The sequence below is a fragment of the Anopheles maculipalpis genome, chromosome 3RL (genome assembly GCF_943734695.1).
Source record: "Anopheles maculipalpis chromosome 3RL, idAnoMacuDA_375_x, whole genome shotgun sequence".
Classification (NCBI taxonomy): domain Eukaryota; kingdom Metazoa; phylum Arthropoda; class Insecta; order Diptera; family Culicidae; genus Anopheles; species Anopheles maculipalpis.
Genome location: NC_064872.1, coordinates 85,753,651 through 85,768,209, shown reverse-complemented (window position 1 = coordinate 85,768,209; position 14,559 = coordinate 85,753,651). Strand labels below are relative to the sequence as shown.

Here is a 14,559-nt window from a genome sequence, read left to right as displayed (position 1 = left end):
TCTTCATCTTTGAAACCGAAAATTAAAACCTACCATTCCGGACGATTGAGCACTAATTTTGTGTGTAATAACCCAAATATCAAAAGACCGCCCCGACGGGTGGAAAATTAACTCGCAAAGTGGAAAAACGGCAGCCTTAGAAAAATCACCCCAAAATGAACATGAACAATGGTGCGGAACCTCCTTTCTCGCTCGGAAAACGAGACCGTGCGGGTGATATAAATGCATGAATCGAGCCGCGTCATAATAATGAAGTGTGATTTATTGCGCATAGCTAGCCGCCGCCAGTTCCGTACATAAAATTTGCCCACAAGATCACACAACACGGTGGCGGCGACCCGACATCTTTCGCTCAAAATTGCCATGTCCTTGCAAACTACCGGGCACGAGTGTGTGTGTGTGTGTGTGTGTGTGTACACACTGTGATTGCAATTCCCAATACGCGGTGAGAGTCCGGGACAAGTGCTTGTTGAGTGTATGATTTATTGCTGATAAAGAGCGAAAGGACCCTAAAAATCGAAGACATACGCACGCACAGCCGAGACTAAACGAGAGGCGGACAGCAATCTATCGTGCAAATCGAAGGATTTGCAAAATCGTGCCGGTCTTCCCGGTGGATAGATAGTGGCGGCTGTTGGGCGAGTTGGCTGGAGTTGCAGCCGAGTGTGTGTGTGTGTGTGTACACGCGCCTAAAGTTGGTTAATATACTTTTGTTTTATTGGTAAAGTTTTCTGCTTTAAATTTGCATGTTTTGTGCTTGTGGTGGCGTTTATCAGGCAAGGAGTGGTGAATGGTGCAAAAATATCGAAAGAACCGGTAAACTGGCAATGTTGCTTCCTTCAGTTATGGTGGCAGTAGCAGCAGTAGCAATAGTCGGATGCGATAAAATAAGTAAAGAGGAAACTTTTTCTATTCAGGATGATAGAGGCTTTCGCTTCACGGTTTACCTTCGCTCAAGCTTTTTTATTTGTGCTTAAACTGCAGTACTTAAAAGTACTGGAAAGATGGAGCGATTTAAAAATGGTAAAAAAAAAACTAGCGTGGTATAATACTCGTTTTCAATACGGCACTGGACCGTCATAATCAATTGTAAATAATACTCGTTTTAAAAGACTTAAATGATTCTTAAAGAAGATGCTGAGGATCTGATTATTCGTGGGAGAAATGGGTCCCAGCAAGAATAGTTTTTATATGAATGTGTAGGCTCTAGCCTTAACAAAGAAATGTAAAAAATAATACTGAACCTAGTCTGAGGCTTTTGCTGCCTTTTCTTGATGAGCGTCTTGATCAGGCACGGCTCTCTTTCACGGCAGATCCCTTAAAGCATCGTCTGTCCTGCGTTACTGTCTTCCATTAAGTGGTATATGCCTGGCCGATCGTTTCGGACTCGGAGAATACTTCGAGCCCGAGACTTCTTCTGCCGAGTTCGTGAATTTTGTCAAGGTCCAGGTTCTGTCCAACTACGTCCGCTAGAGAGGTAGGATTTAAACCCCGATCTTGCCGTCTGAAAATCTGCATCGTTGTCGACTCTTCCTTCGGACTACCCAGAATAAAAGCGACAAAGTTACAGTAAATTACATCAATATAATTTTCCCCATGAAACTAAAAAGGAACCTAAGAAATTCGTTCCGTTTCCGTTTAATGTAAAACAGAAAGCAGTATATAGTAATTTTAAAATAATTGCACTAAACGCTCGCTTGACAACAGAACAAAATCGACCACATGTACGATCGACAGATTAAACGCAAACTTCACTAGACAGTGCCCGACTGTAAGGCAAAAAAAAAAACAACATCCGCATACCCACTAAGGGCCCACACAAGTAGCGAGGCCACACGGTGTAAGGTATGGGAATTAGCCGAGAACCTCTTCTCCATCGGTCGTCAACAACGCGCTAATACACCGGAAGCAAACACACGCGACAAGTGCACACGGTCGGGGGGAATGAACACGACAAGGGGGGGGGGGGGGGGGGGGAGGGTAGCTTTTCTCCAATCCGCTTGTGCTAGAGACCCCATGGCTCCCATGGCTACAGTAAGCGGGGGGTTGGTCGGTTACATTTCACACTGTTCGGACTATGGAACTTGTGCTTGTGCTGTGCTGTGTGTGCGTTTAGTTTAATTTCTTTTCCTTTTTCCGTACAGTAAAAAAGCACTTGGTAGTAAATGGAAAGATACAAAAAAAGCATTAAAGAGAGAGGCACCCACACCCTAGGCTAGACTGGGTGGGTAGGTTTGCTCTAATGATTATGTGCTTAGTGATCATTTTCAATTTCTCTTTGCCCTTTAGTGCTGCTGCGGCGCGTCTTCTGGGCCTCGGATGGCGGTGGTGGTGCCGCAAGATATCTCGAGCATGATATTTATGTTTTAATTCAATCGTTGTTTACATTTGCGAAGCAGTGTTGCGCACCCCTCCTCCTTCGTTCGTTTCCTTCCTTCATTTTGACTTCGAGAGCCCTCGCGGACTAATGACAAACAATGGCGCGCGGTATTTGAGGGACAATGGCTAACACTCACACTACTACCGCTTTGCTGTTCGAATTCTCGATGGGGGATGATGATTGGGGGCGGTGGTGTGTTTATGATTCAATGCAATCGGATACGACGCACTGGCGCCCAGCTTTTTCCAAAGAAATTCTAATTGTTGTTATGGCGGCTCGGGACAGGAATAAAACCCTTGGTTGTGCGCGCCTTCGGTGGTGTGTAATGCATTCGCGGGAAGTACTAGTGAGCCTCGAGATTTGCCCCGTGGCAAGTAATGTTTATTCTCGTTAGTACGGACTTGTGTGTTGTCGATATGGTTCTTCAAACCAATTGCTGCCGGATCGATCAACTTACTGTCTATCTGTGGGTTGATAATTGAAATGTCGATGGGAAATGGATTGCTTTACCAAGGACACAGTACCAACATGAGCTATTACAAGGCCCATTTTAGGACAAAAGCAGTTTAAAATTACGGAAATTTATTCGATCTTCAGTAAATAATTTTGTTATTTGGATATTTATTTATTTGTTTGTTTGTTTATTCATTCATGTTTTTATTTATGTAAAAGTAAAAGTTTTAAAATTATAATAATTTGAATCATGATCATATGACACAAACGCTCCTTTCTGTAAGTTCATATAAAAACTTTAACCAAAAATTGAAAGGCACTCACAGACACACGAATTCAACAGAACGAACAAAAAAGGCCATCCATCCCTCAAATGTTATGCAAATTTGAGCCTCGCGCCGTAGACGCGTCCATAAAATGAAATTAAATTATTATTTCTGCTACCTTCTCTCCCATCCCCTCTCCTCTGGCTGCCGACGAGGAGGTGGATCGATGTGTGGAGCTGGTGCCTGTCCACGATTCACGGTGATGGTGATGGTAACGGTGGCCATGGTGGTCATAGCATCATAAATCCGGACTCCCTACCTCCCCAGCCCGTATAACTTAATGCTTTTACCGGCCGTGTCGCTTCATTCCAGTTAGTGCACCCGGGCATCGCATCATGAGCATCGCATTTCATACTGCAGTATTATTTCATTTTGCACTGCCTATAGTGTCCAGGTTTCCTTCTAATCTCTCCATGCAAACGCCCACTGCAAAGGTTCCGGTTAATTTGTGCAAAATGATGTCGTAAAAATTTTCCACCATTGCTTTGCAGTGCAGTTCGTGCAATCATTCGATTTTTGGGACGAATCGTTTTTGGTTTTCTTAGGAGCGTTCGCGAAAGCGAGGTGTAACATATGGTCGGAAGCACAAACCGTGATCCCATCAGTCACACAGAAACACGATTCGTCGAGGTGTGCAATAAAGTGCAACGCTTTCGAGATGAAGAAATCTATTGGAACTTGAAGTTCAGAGCGGCCATGATGCATTCGATAAGAAGAGTGCCAAGGCGTTTGGGGTCGTGCAGTTATTGCATCTGCGAAAGAATCGATAGCTTGAGGGGTGTAATAAAAACTTGCCAATATGTGTGTGTGTGTGTTGCTTGCCAGATAGCAAGTTGTAAAAGATGATGACGCCTAATCCACTGGACACCGTTCGCGTATAATTGGAAAAAATCTCAAGGATTCATTAGCTACAGTCGGTTCGCGGAAAGGAATAAGTTCGTTAAAAAGGTTAAACACAACCTGGCTGGAATTTATATTGATTACAGACTTATTTAACAACACTAATCTGTTCCTTTTATTGCACCCAAGTACAGGGAATCGTTATTCCTGGGTTGTTGAGAGAGTTCAAAAAGTTAAATCGCACCAGGTCCATGTCCTTGGGATATGAGGCGCATGTCTTACTTCTACCCGGAGTTATGAAACGTTTCTGCTTAACGAAATACAAACGGCTCGATAATAACACATATTTAGTCAATAATTTCCTTGCTTTTACTACTTTATAATTGTAGTTCCTTGCGATTTAGTTCCCTCTGGACACTGTTCGGTGTTAGCTGGGAAAAGAATTCGTTAAATGAAAAGATGGTGGAATGGCGTTTGGAATGCCAATTTACTTACAATAATTTAAATCTGTTGTTAAATTGCATACAGAACAGAAAATTATAATTGCCCCCGAAAAGTTATAGTGCTCATCATTAAGTCGCGCATGTCCTTAGGTTATGGGCATGTCCGCGCTTTAGCCTGCGGACATGAAACGTTTCTTGAAAACTAAAGACGAATTCTTCGCAACCTGGTGGCAACCTCAACCGTTTCAACCTGGCTCGAAAGGTTCCTTGGAAGCAAATCCTTGGCTTTTACCCGTTCCATCGTCCGATTCGGCCGTGAGTACTGCCTTCCTCGTGTGCGCTTGCCACTGAAGAGCATACAACCTTTCGCAAAGTTTAACGACCACGGTGGAGTGGTTGGTTGGTGCATTTTACTGTTTTTTTTTTCCTTAACAACCGTTTCCTTCGCGACAATGCGGCGCTCCACGGTAAGGGCAATAAAATGGTTAGCTTTTAAAAAGCGCATCTCGAATAGTTCGAGACAAACGACGTTTTGCAGCTCCGGCTGAGCGTTCCTAGGAATCGGGAAACCGTTTCGCCGGTTTCATTTTGCTGCTTCTACCGCGGGTCGTAAAACTTCAACCCGTAACGGTGGTGATCCGAGATGATCCTTGGAACTTGCCTGGTGGAGAGAAAAGCGTCTAGGGCAGGCGGCAAGAGAATGGAGGGAATGGGAGGGTATGCAACGCAATGTTTTTTTTTTTTCTGAGCCTTCAGGGTGTGATGTTCGTTTGGGTGAAACGAATGTACCAGCAGCAGCTCAATAGCAACGGCAGCAGAATCCAGGACTCAAACTTCTTGCCAGCATTTGTGTGGCATCTTGTTTTTACCCCTTCAGGGAGGTCTTCGCTAGCGCAAAAAAGAATATCTTCTAAGCCATAAACACAAACATCGACCCCTTTCAAAACTAAGAAAAAGATCACTTCAAAGATCGCGTCTCAGGGGGCCGTTTTTTTTTTGCCGACCGTTGCTAGCGACTATCGATCGCAAATAATGTGCGATAGCGTGTGCAAAATCGGCGAAATTGACGAATTTAAACGCGAACCTGAAAAACATAAAACTTCGTTGATTTATGGGAATGCGTGTTTATTCCCCCCCTTTGTATGTTGTGCCGCACAAAAATGGCGCGTTTTTAAATCAGCAAGGAAATATGTTTGATAATAAACACCAACCAAACAAACCCTTTTTTCGAGCTGATGTTTATGACAAGAACGGTTTTGCGTTTTGACGGAATTCATTTTCCAGTCAAGAGATTGAGCAAAAGCATTTCAGGATGGATTAGTTTAAGTTCATAATAACAATCACTTGGTCCCGTTTATAGTTCGTTTGGAGACGGCGTTTGTCTGGGGAACCTCATTATGAAGGCCATCACTTTATGATGGATTTAATGAAGGCACTGAACCCTCCAACAGATCTCAATAAAAGCCTCTCCATTTTTCCCACCCCTCTATCCTGCAGCTAGAACTAGCCAGATCCTAGCGAGATTGATACTCAGATTGGATGGACAACATTATCGGTGGCACAACATCAAACCCGGCAGAAAATCCATCGATTGGCGATATAATAAAAACGATTGGCAGCAGACGAGGAACACATAGACCCCCCCACGCAAGGTTTACCATTATATCTCACCCAAGTACGCGCGAGGCCTCGGTCTTCATCTCCATCTTGCGTGTGGCATCTCGCAGTGAATAAAAAGTGCATACGCGTGCCGGGGAGTGATGAAGACACATTAAATATTTTCCTTTCGATCACGAGGCCATCGAACTTTTCCTTACGAAGAGAGAGTGTGTGTGGACAGTAAAAGGGCGGCATTTGGAAGAAAAGAAAACGCTAAAATAGAACAAATATTATCGCTTCGTCGGGTCGGTCGGGGTTTATGTTGTGTATATTATATCGAGCCAGACGGGCAGAGCGCGAGAAGTTTGCGGTTTCTTCATCAACGTTGTCGGGGGTTCCGCCGTCACGTGGAATCGGTTCCACCGTTTTGTTGCTCTGCGTGTGTGTTTGCTTGCTTGCTTGCCCCCATTACACTATTGGGGAGGATATTGCGCTCGCGATGACGGCAGTCAGTGACTAAATGTTTTGTGTGTGTATGTACAGTAACAATTCTCCAGCCAGAAGAAGGTCTACTTATCGCTTGACGAAGGTCTCGGTTTAGGATGGAAAATAAATACTGTTTAGTGATAAAGATTTGCACACGTTCGCTGTTGTTTAGGCGTTGTGAGGAAAAATAGCCATTTGCAGCGGCAGCATCGGTCGGAAAGCACTGGATGTTTTATCGTTTCGTATAAACCATTATTACAAGTACCCCGGTCTTGGGTGACGCATAGTCGTAAAATCGTCCAATAACTTCAATCTTCCTTTCACACACTCGCTAACATGGGCTTCATTTAAGTATTTGATATTAACTGCTATTCTCCTCTCCTCCTTTATTCCTCCAGACAATGCCGTCTCGCGGCACGGGCAGCATTTGAAGAAATCATCTTCCTCCGATACTAGTGGTGGACAGAACGCTGGCAGCAACAGTACCGGTGGAAGCGGGGGATCGACAACCGGTGGTGGTTCCGGATCAGGCGGCAGCTCGAGCAAACGAACACAACACGGCACAGGCAGCAGTAACACGACGATGGGCAACACTCATCAGGACACCGATCATCCCGGTGACGGAGCCGTCACTAGCGGATTGAGCAGCAGTACCGGCGCAGGCTCAAACAAGGATAAAGACGAGGATGATATTTACGAGTTTAAATCCACACCGAAAGATTCCAGCTCGAGTTCGAGCGATGAAAAGGAAAGTTCGTCAAACAAGAAGGTACCGGCTGGAGAAAAATTGGGCGAAAATGATAAGCAATCATCCGGTTCGCACCATGACAATGAATCGTCCACACACGGCACGCAAGAACATGGACGTGAAGGTGGTAGAGAGGTGCCGTCATCGGGAACGCAACAGTCCCGGGACGAAGCGCAGCACTCGACACAACAGCAATCCGCAACGGAAGGGAGTGAAAAGCAAGCACAAAAGGACGGACAATCGAATGGGACATCTTCGACGGCTTCGGCTGTTTCTTCCGGTGCTAGTAATAGCACGATCGGGACTGACCACGGACTGGGCAGTGGTTCCAGTAATAGTGGGAATGCAGCGAGTGGTGGTAGCGGAACAGGAACCGATCGCTTGAATAGTACCGCTGGATCATCAGGCGGCTCCGGTAGCTTATCATCCACAACGCCTTCCTCCTCCACCTCCTCCTCCGGTGTTCCGAAGCGTCCCTTTGCGGAGCTAAACGATGGCGCAGATGAAAACGCTGGTGGCGGCGCTACGAATGAGGATGAAACGAAGCGTAAGAAACGCAAAGAGATCGATCCACTCGGCGGTCTGGGTGGTGTTGGTAGTGGTGCTGGAAAGGATAGTTCCTCTGCCTCTTCGGGCGTTTCGTCGGGAAGCGGTGGTGGATCGTCATCATCTACTTCTTCGGCCGGTAAATCGAGCGGTAGCAGTACGGGTGGAAATCGTGGTTCAACACCACGCCAGGATAAGGGCACAAAATCGACCGGTGTACCATCCTCGAAAACGCTCGGATTGTCGGGTAAAAATGCGTTAGACCGCAAGAGTCCTTGCGCTAGCCCAAAACCTTCGCAGGGTGGTGCGGTTGGTACGGGTGGTAACAGTGCGAGTTCTGGCAGTGGCTCTTCATCGTCTGCAGGAGCTAATGCTAGCAGTAGCGGTGTGTCGGTTGCAGGAGGAGGATCTTCGTCGGCGGGCAAGGGTGGATCATCGGGCACGAGCAGCAGCAATGATAGTGACGGTGAAAGTGGTAGCAACGCCACGATGGGTGGCATGGAGGATGGTGCCGGTGGGAAGAACAGTGGAGAGTCCGCATTTGGAGGTAGTTCCGGTGGGGGTGGTGGTCCGAAAGTTCCACCGTTGAAGATTGTCATCCCGCAGCAGAATACGACCGGTGATACGGAGGCCGGTGGGAACACACGGAATGGAAAGAACGCCTCGACAAGAAATCATGCCGCATTACCGTACGTGGTGGCATCCTCCAATAGGTACGTATGGGTTGTTTTCATTTTTCTTTTCTTTAAACAATGGCGGGGCAGAGTAGCCATCTGCCTACAACAATAAACATTGTACTTTTTATTTATTTATTTTAAGTATGACGGCTTGCGCCGTATAGTCCAAATATTGTGCTAATAAAAGTAATTTTTCTTCTCATTTTAGCAATGATTCTACGGCGGATAAGGAAAGCACATCGTCGCGCAGTGCCAGTCCGGCCGACTCGAAAAGCTCGGATGAGAAAAATCCATCCCAGACTGGCAGTACCAAGGACGAACGCACCCAGCAACGTGTCCTGCGCAGTTCGCACCGTGGTGGCAATGGTGGCGGCACCAGTTCCACCAAGGATGGCAACACGTCCGGTGTCGATCGGTCGAACAATTCGTCGCCTCAGATGCAACAGCAGGGTAACAGTGGTTCACCCTCACCGCTATCCAATGCTAGTGGATGTGATTCAGCGGAACGGGGGGCCACTGGCAGTGGAGGAACGGTTGGAACGAATGGAGCCGATGGAGGAAGTCGTTCGGGTTCGGCACAAGCAAACAGCCCTGGAAGTAGTGGGGCAGTAGCAGCAGGAACAGGTGGTGAAGGAGACAGTGGAACAGCGGCTGGAAGTGGTGGTAGTGGCAGCAGTGCGGGACCGGGAACGAATGGAAACCCGAAGAGTCCGTCCGGTGTGAGTGGAACAACCGGTAGCGGATCAGGAGGAGGTTCGGGTGGTTCGATCACAGGTACCGCTACTAGTGGTGGATCGGGTGATAATAATGGCTCTGGTACTGGAAGCACCGGTGCAGCTAACAGTGGTGGAAATGGTCCATCATCCACTTCCGGTAACGGACCCAGTGCATCAAATGCCAATTCAGGAGCTTCCGGCAATGGGACGTCATCAGCAGGTAGTCAATCGACTACAACCAGCACCAGTCCTCCTTCGCAATCTCAAGCAGCTGGCACAGGTGCGGTACAAAGCACCAACTCATCATCCTCCACCTCCTCTTCTTCATCCTCATCCTCTTCCTCATCCACCTCGGAAACTTCCGTCCATCCGCGCAAGCGTAAAATAAAAACGAGCAAAGAACAATCGTCCGCATCGTCCTCTACCTCGTCCTCCGTCGGTGCTAGTACGACCGGGTCCGGTGCAACTTCCGGAACGGCACCTTCCAACGCTACTTCCTCCTCAGCCACGGTTGGATCGGGCGGCAGTGCGGCTAGTGCGACCACAACCGACGAGAAGAAGGAACCACGCGAAGAAACACCCGACGTACATCCGCACGATCAACCGATCACCAATTGTTACCAGATGTATCTGAACATCCGCAAGCAGATCGAACGGCGCCAGAAGAGTCTCTTCCCGGTGCAACCGAAACCTCCGCAAGGTTTCAAAGACTATCTTATGAACCGCTGTACGTATGCGCTGGCCGGTAAAACACCGACCGAACCGAACGTACAGGTACCGGCCACCCTGCCGCCCTCGCTGAAGGATATGTTCCAGGCGCAGGAAAAGGAACGCCACAAACTGCGCATGCAGCACATCGTCGAGAAGGAAAAACTGGTGCTGGCCGTTGAACAGGAAATACTGCGCGTGCACGGTCGTGCGGCACGGGCACTCGCCAACCAATCGCTCCCATTTTCCGTCTGCACCATACTGAAAGATGAGGAGGTGTACAACATTATTACGCCGGAACAGGAGGAAAAAGATCGGAACGCACGAAGCCGGTACAATGGGCGGCTGTTTCTGAGTTGGCTGCAGGATGTGGACGACAAGTGGGAAAAGATTAAGGAAGCGATGCTGTTGCGCCATCACAACGAGGCGGAAAGCTTGCACGCGGTCCAGAAAATGGACTGGGAGTGGAAGATGAAGGAGCATTCGCTGTGCGAGTTTAAGGCGAAACCGATCATCGACGATACGTACGTGCCGATGGTGAACGTGAACGATGATTTTGATCTGCTGCCGGCTTAGACTTTATTTTTGGTGTCTGTCGTAGTGTATGCCGTTTCGGTATATGAGGAAGAAGTAGGGGGAAGAGGACTGTTTCACTTTTTTGCGAAACTTGGCGACATTATTTTGTAACGATTCGAATGGACAGAAAAACAAAAAATATTAGATTACGATATAGGAGATGTTGTTTTTAACAATAACGACAGGGCGCAGAAGTCGAAGAAAAAGGAAACAAGAATGGACGATTGTTGATGTAAATATATGTAGTTTTTATCGGATACAAATAAAAGAATTTCAATTTAGTATATTGAGGTGTTTTCTTGACATGTTTTAGAATATTTCACATACAACAAGCGTCCACATGCTTCATTGAGCCTTCGAGAGCAGCCATAGCATACAACTCAAACGTGAAGAAGCAAGAATTGTAGGAGGATCAACCCGTCATAGGGCCCGGTTGGGAAACACCTTATTAGTTGACGGCGGTTACCTCGAGATGGTAGAGGGCGTATTGGGCAGGGATATCGTGCATACTGGGACCTTCACCGTCTGTTGTGATCCAGAAAACTTCTAGACTTCATCCAATGGTCCTCTATGACCACGAGTCTTGGAGTAACCGAGTGGAGGATGCAATCGCTCTTGGCGTGTTTGAGAGACGTATCCTCCAGACCATCTTAGGCGGTGTGTTCAAGCGTAGAGTGTGGAGGATGAACCACAAGCTTGCTGAGCCGTAAGAAGAATCAGATATCCTGACGGTGGCGAATGCCGGCAGGTATTCGTCGACGACCCCACGATCGACACAAGACGACGGGGAGCACAGTGAGTTTGTTGGTTGGTTCAGGTGAAGCGAGACAGTACAAGACTCTCCAAGCAGTATGGAAACCTTCTGCAACAGACTAAGGTCTGCTAAGGACAGACCAAGCATTTATAGTACTTGAAGCATCCTAAAATTCTGTTGAAAAAAAACTTAAAAACATCTGATTCCATTGTTTACATTCACTTTTTATTCTTCTATCAACTAAATCCTATATTTGATCTCGTCCCCAGTCGACTACGCTTCCACATTTAACGTCGTGTCCCATGCCTTCGCATTCACCTGCTTCAGGATCGCCTTCAAACCTCGTCCAGGTCCGCACTCGAACGTGCGGGGAAAATGTTCACCCTGCTTCCGTTCGTACATGATGTGCAGCGTTTGTTCCCACTTGACCGGCCGCACAATCTGCTTCGGCAGCTGGCCGACAATGTGTCCCGCATTCTTGTAACACTTTCCGTCCACGTTCGAGTGCACGCTGATGAGTGGATCTTCGATGCGTATTTTCCGCAATGCTGCAGCGAACGGTTCGACCGCCGATTGCATCAGTTCCGTGTGGAATGCACCACTAACAGGCAACCGCTTTATTCGACGTATGTTGAAACGTTTCGCATTTGCTTCTAGAAATTGGAGTGCTTCCTCATTGCCGGCCAGTACCTTGCAACCGGGGTAGAGGTAGTTTGCTACGCGGCAGTCCGGACTTTCGATACCCTTCTCGATGCACCAGTTTTGTGCTTCCTTGCATGCTTCTCCTATCCGTCCATCCGCTCCGAACAGTACCGTAGCCATGCCACCCTTCGATTGTTGGCTCGCAAGTTGCATGGCTTCTGCACGGATCTGCACCAACCGTAGCCCCTTGTCGAAGGGTATGGCACCGGCGAACACGAGCGCGGTCAGCTCACCCAGACTAAAGCCAGCCGTTGCGAAACAATTTTCGATTGCATTCGGACGCTCCTCGCGTAGCTGTTCGAGTGCGGCCAGGGATGTTACCATCACTGCGGGCTGACAGTATTTCGTTTGGTCGAGCTTACTCTTTGGTCCTTCGATGCATATTTTAAGCAGATCGTATCCAAGCACCTCGTTCGCTAGGGCAAAGATGTCACGGGCGCCGGGGAACTTTAGCAACTTCGAGCCCATTCCTACGTACTGCGTGCCCTGACCGGGGAAAAGAATTACGTTGGTTTCCCGTGGGTCTACCTTGGGCCGAATGGCTTTTTTGGACTGGTCGCGGTTAATGTAGGTACCGGCTACGTACGGAAGGGTGGCCCATTCGTTATCTTTTCTATCGTCAGATTGTATGTCCTCGAAGGTTGCCGCATTTTCCAGCAGTTCTTTCACCTTCTCCGTACCGACCGGAGGTACTTTCGCATCGGTTCCGAGCAGACGGAGTGTACGGTGGAGTTTACGGTGAAATGCACGAAATAACATAACGAAAACTAAGAAAAAAATGGGAAAAAAGTGACTTCTTTGAGAAGCTTTTCCGGGAATCGTATTTTGAACGTGTTGTTTATATCAATTTTCTGGTTTGACAGCCGGTTGCCGTCAAAGTGACAAAAAGCGCTAGAAACAGCGTGCTGTTTGTTATTGTTTACCTTTGATTTCGAAGGAATCCCGGCACGGGAGGAGAAAATTTTACGTTTTACTATTTTAATCCATTTTAGTGACTCACTAAAACAATGTGCAGTATTGCGGAGGATGATTTTGGAGACGAAGGAGCAACGCACGGTATGAAGGAAGACACCCCACAACCGGAACTCGCTGCAAACGAGCTATGCCGAAAGTGCAACACGGAGTTGGCCGTACTGAAACTAAACCTAAAGGAACCGCAGTGTCGGGTTTGTTTTTTGAATTATGTACGACACAAGTTTCGTGCTTCGTTGGGCTCCACGAAAATCGTACGCCGAGGATCACGTGTGCTAGTCATTTTTACCGGTGGGCCGGAAAATGTAATCCTGCTCGATATGATACGGTTCGGGCTGGAGCAGGACTCGTTCAAACAGCTGCGAATAGTGCCCGTCCTGCTGTATGTGGATGATGGTTTTGTTGCAAGAGCAGATGAGCTTAGAATTCAACTGCTGGCAAAGCGGATTAGTGTACTAAAACAGTTTAGTGGCTTTCCAGCGTATTACACTGTATGTGGTTCTTCGAAGTATGTGGAAATAACTTTCGACAACGATTTTTCTCCGACCGGGTTCGAGCAAGATGAGCAGCGCCTGTTGCAAGTGCTGAAATCGGTCCGATCGGTGTCATCCAAACAGGACCTCTTGGAGCAGGTGCACAAACAAACGTATCGAATCATTGCGAAGACGCTTAACTGTAACTACGTCTTCCTGTCGGACATTGGGATCGACCTGGCAAAAACTCTTCTATCCAATGTGGCTCTAGGTCGCGGTTGTTCCCTGGCGCAAGATGTGGCGTTCTGCGATGATCGTGACAATGCAGTGAAGCTAATACGACCGATACGTGATCTAAACCCGGATGAGGTTGCCAATTATTTGCAGTACAGTGAGACACAACTGCTATACTTGCCACTCGCCAAACACTTCGAAGATAAGCCAAGCCTACAAAATTTGACCGCAAAATTCATCGACAACCTGCAGCAAAGCTTCCCTTCTACCGTTTCCACGGTTTTTCGTACCGGTGACAAGCTTGATGCACCGAAAACAGTGCAACAAATAGCACCCGCGGGTGTTCCGGAGGATGGAAGCGATTTTCTTGCATTGTTCGATAAGAAACTCACATTAAACGATAAGTCGCCAGTGGCAGAACGTTGCCGATTTTGTGGCGCTGCTTTAGATTATCGAGGATCAAAAACGCTCTTTGCCACCGAATATTCGAGACTCGTTTCGTCTAGAATTAATGCCGCCTGTAGTCATGAAGATATTTTACAGAAATCGAAGCAAATGGAGTTGGACGCCGATCGAGCCGTGAATGGGGAAGATGACGAGAAGCAGGAACTACTGAAGCACCTGTGTCATGGTTGTAGGAATATATTTGAAGATATAAATGAATAGTTGCGTTGGGAGATGGAAGAAGTTATTTTCAATAAAACAATTCATTGTTGCATCTATATGAGTTATTCTTTGATAATTTTCAATTTAATCAGAGCTTATATGGCAGAATTTCAGCAAGAGGAACTGGAAATCATCCGAACAGCTGGGACATAAAATTTAAAAAGAGACCCACAAATAAACAAGCACGATATCGGAATCCCGCACTGTTGTCAAAGGATTTTGCTGCATTTTCGCCTGTGGTCACAGTGGGACTTTTTCAA

General features: G+C 47.2%; 7 protein-coding genes across 9 annotated transcripts in view; 5 read left to right on the top strand and 2 right to left on the bottom strand.

Moving 5' to 3' along the window:
- LOC126561392 (uncharacterized transmembrane protein DDB_G0289901-like) overlaps positions 1-10,498 on the top strand; it is a 35,571-nt gene extending 25,073 nt beyond the window's left edge. The window contains exons 5-6 of the mRNA XM_050217506.1: positions 6,926-8,534; positions 8,707-10,498. Coding sequence (XP_050073463.1) covers positions 6,926-8,534; positions 8,707-10,498 — 3,401 coding nt within the window. The remainder of the gene's footprint in view (positions 1-6,925; positions 8,535-8,706) is intronic.
- The window catches only part of LOC126563457 (uncharacterized), a 420,587-nt gene that overhangs the window by 103,208 nt on the left and 302,820 nt on the right, over positions 1-14,559 (top strand). The gene's annotated exons all lie outside the window — the stretch shown is intronic.
- LOC126561112 (gamma-soluble NSF attachment protein) overlaps positions 1-14,559 on the top strand; it is a 487,575-nt gene that overhangs the window by 204,267 nt on the left and 268,749 nt on the right. The window lies entirely within an intron of this gene.
- The window catches only part of LOC126563195 (cold shock domain-containing protein CG9705), a 186,540-nt gene that overhangs the window by 112,745 nt on the left and 59,236 nt on the right, over positions 1-14,559 (bottom strand). The window lies entirely within an intron of this gene.
- Positions 1-14,559, top strand: part of LOC126562375 (arginine kinase) — a 310,846-nt gene that overhangs the window by 238,116 nt on the left and 58,171 nt on the right. The gene's annotated exons all lie outside the window — the stretch shown is intronic.
- On the bottom strand, positions 11,511-12,733 carry LOC126562415 (probable malonyl-CoA-acyl carrier protein transacylase, mitochondrial). The gene has a single exon (XM_050218925.1). The coding sequence runs from the start codon at positions 12,711-12,713 to the stop codon at positions 11,526-11,528; it is 1,188 nt and encodes a 395-aa protein (XP_050074882.1). The 5' UTR covers positions 12,714-12,733; the 3' UTR covers positions 11,511-11,525.
- On the top strand, positions 12,929-14,299 carry LOC126562265 (cytoplasmic tRNA 2-thiolation protein 2). Its single transcript, XM_050218721.1, has one exon. The coding sequence runs from the start codon at positions 12,962-12,964 to the stop codon at positions 14,297-14,299; it is 1,338 nt and encodes a 445-aa protein (XP_050074678.1). The 5' UTR covers positions 12,929-12,961.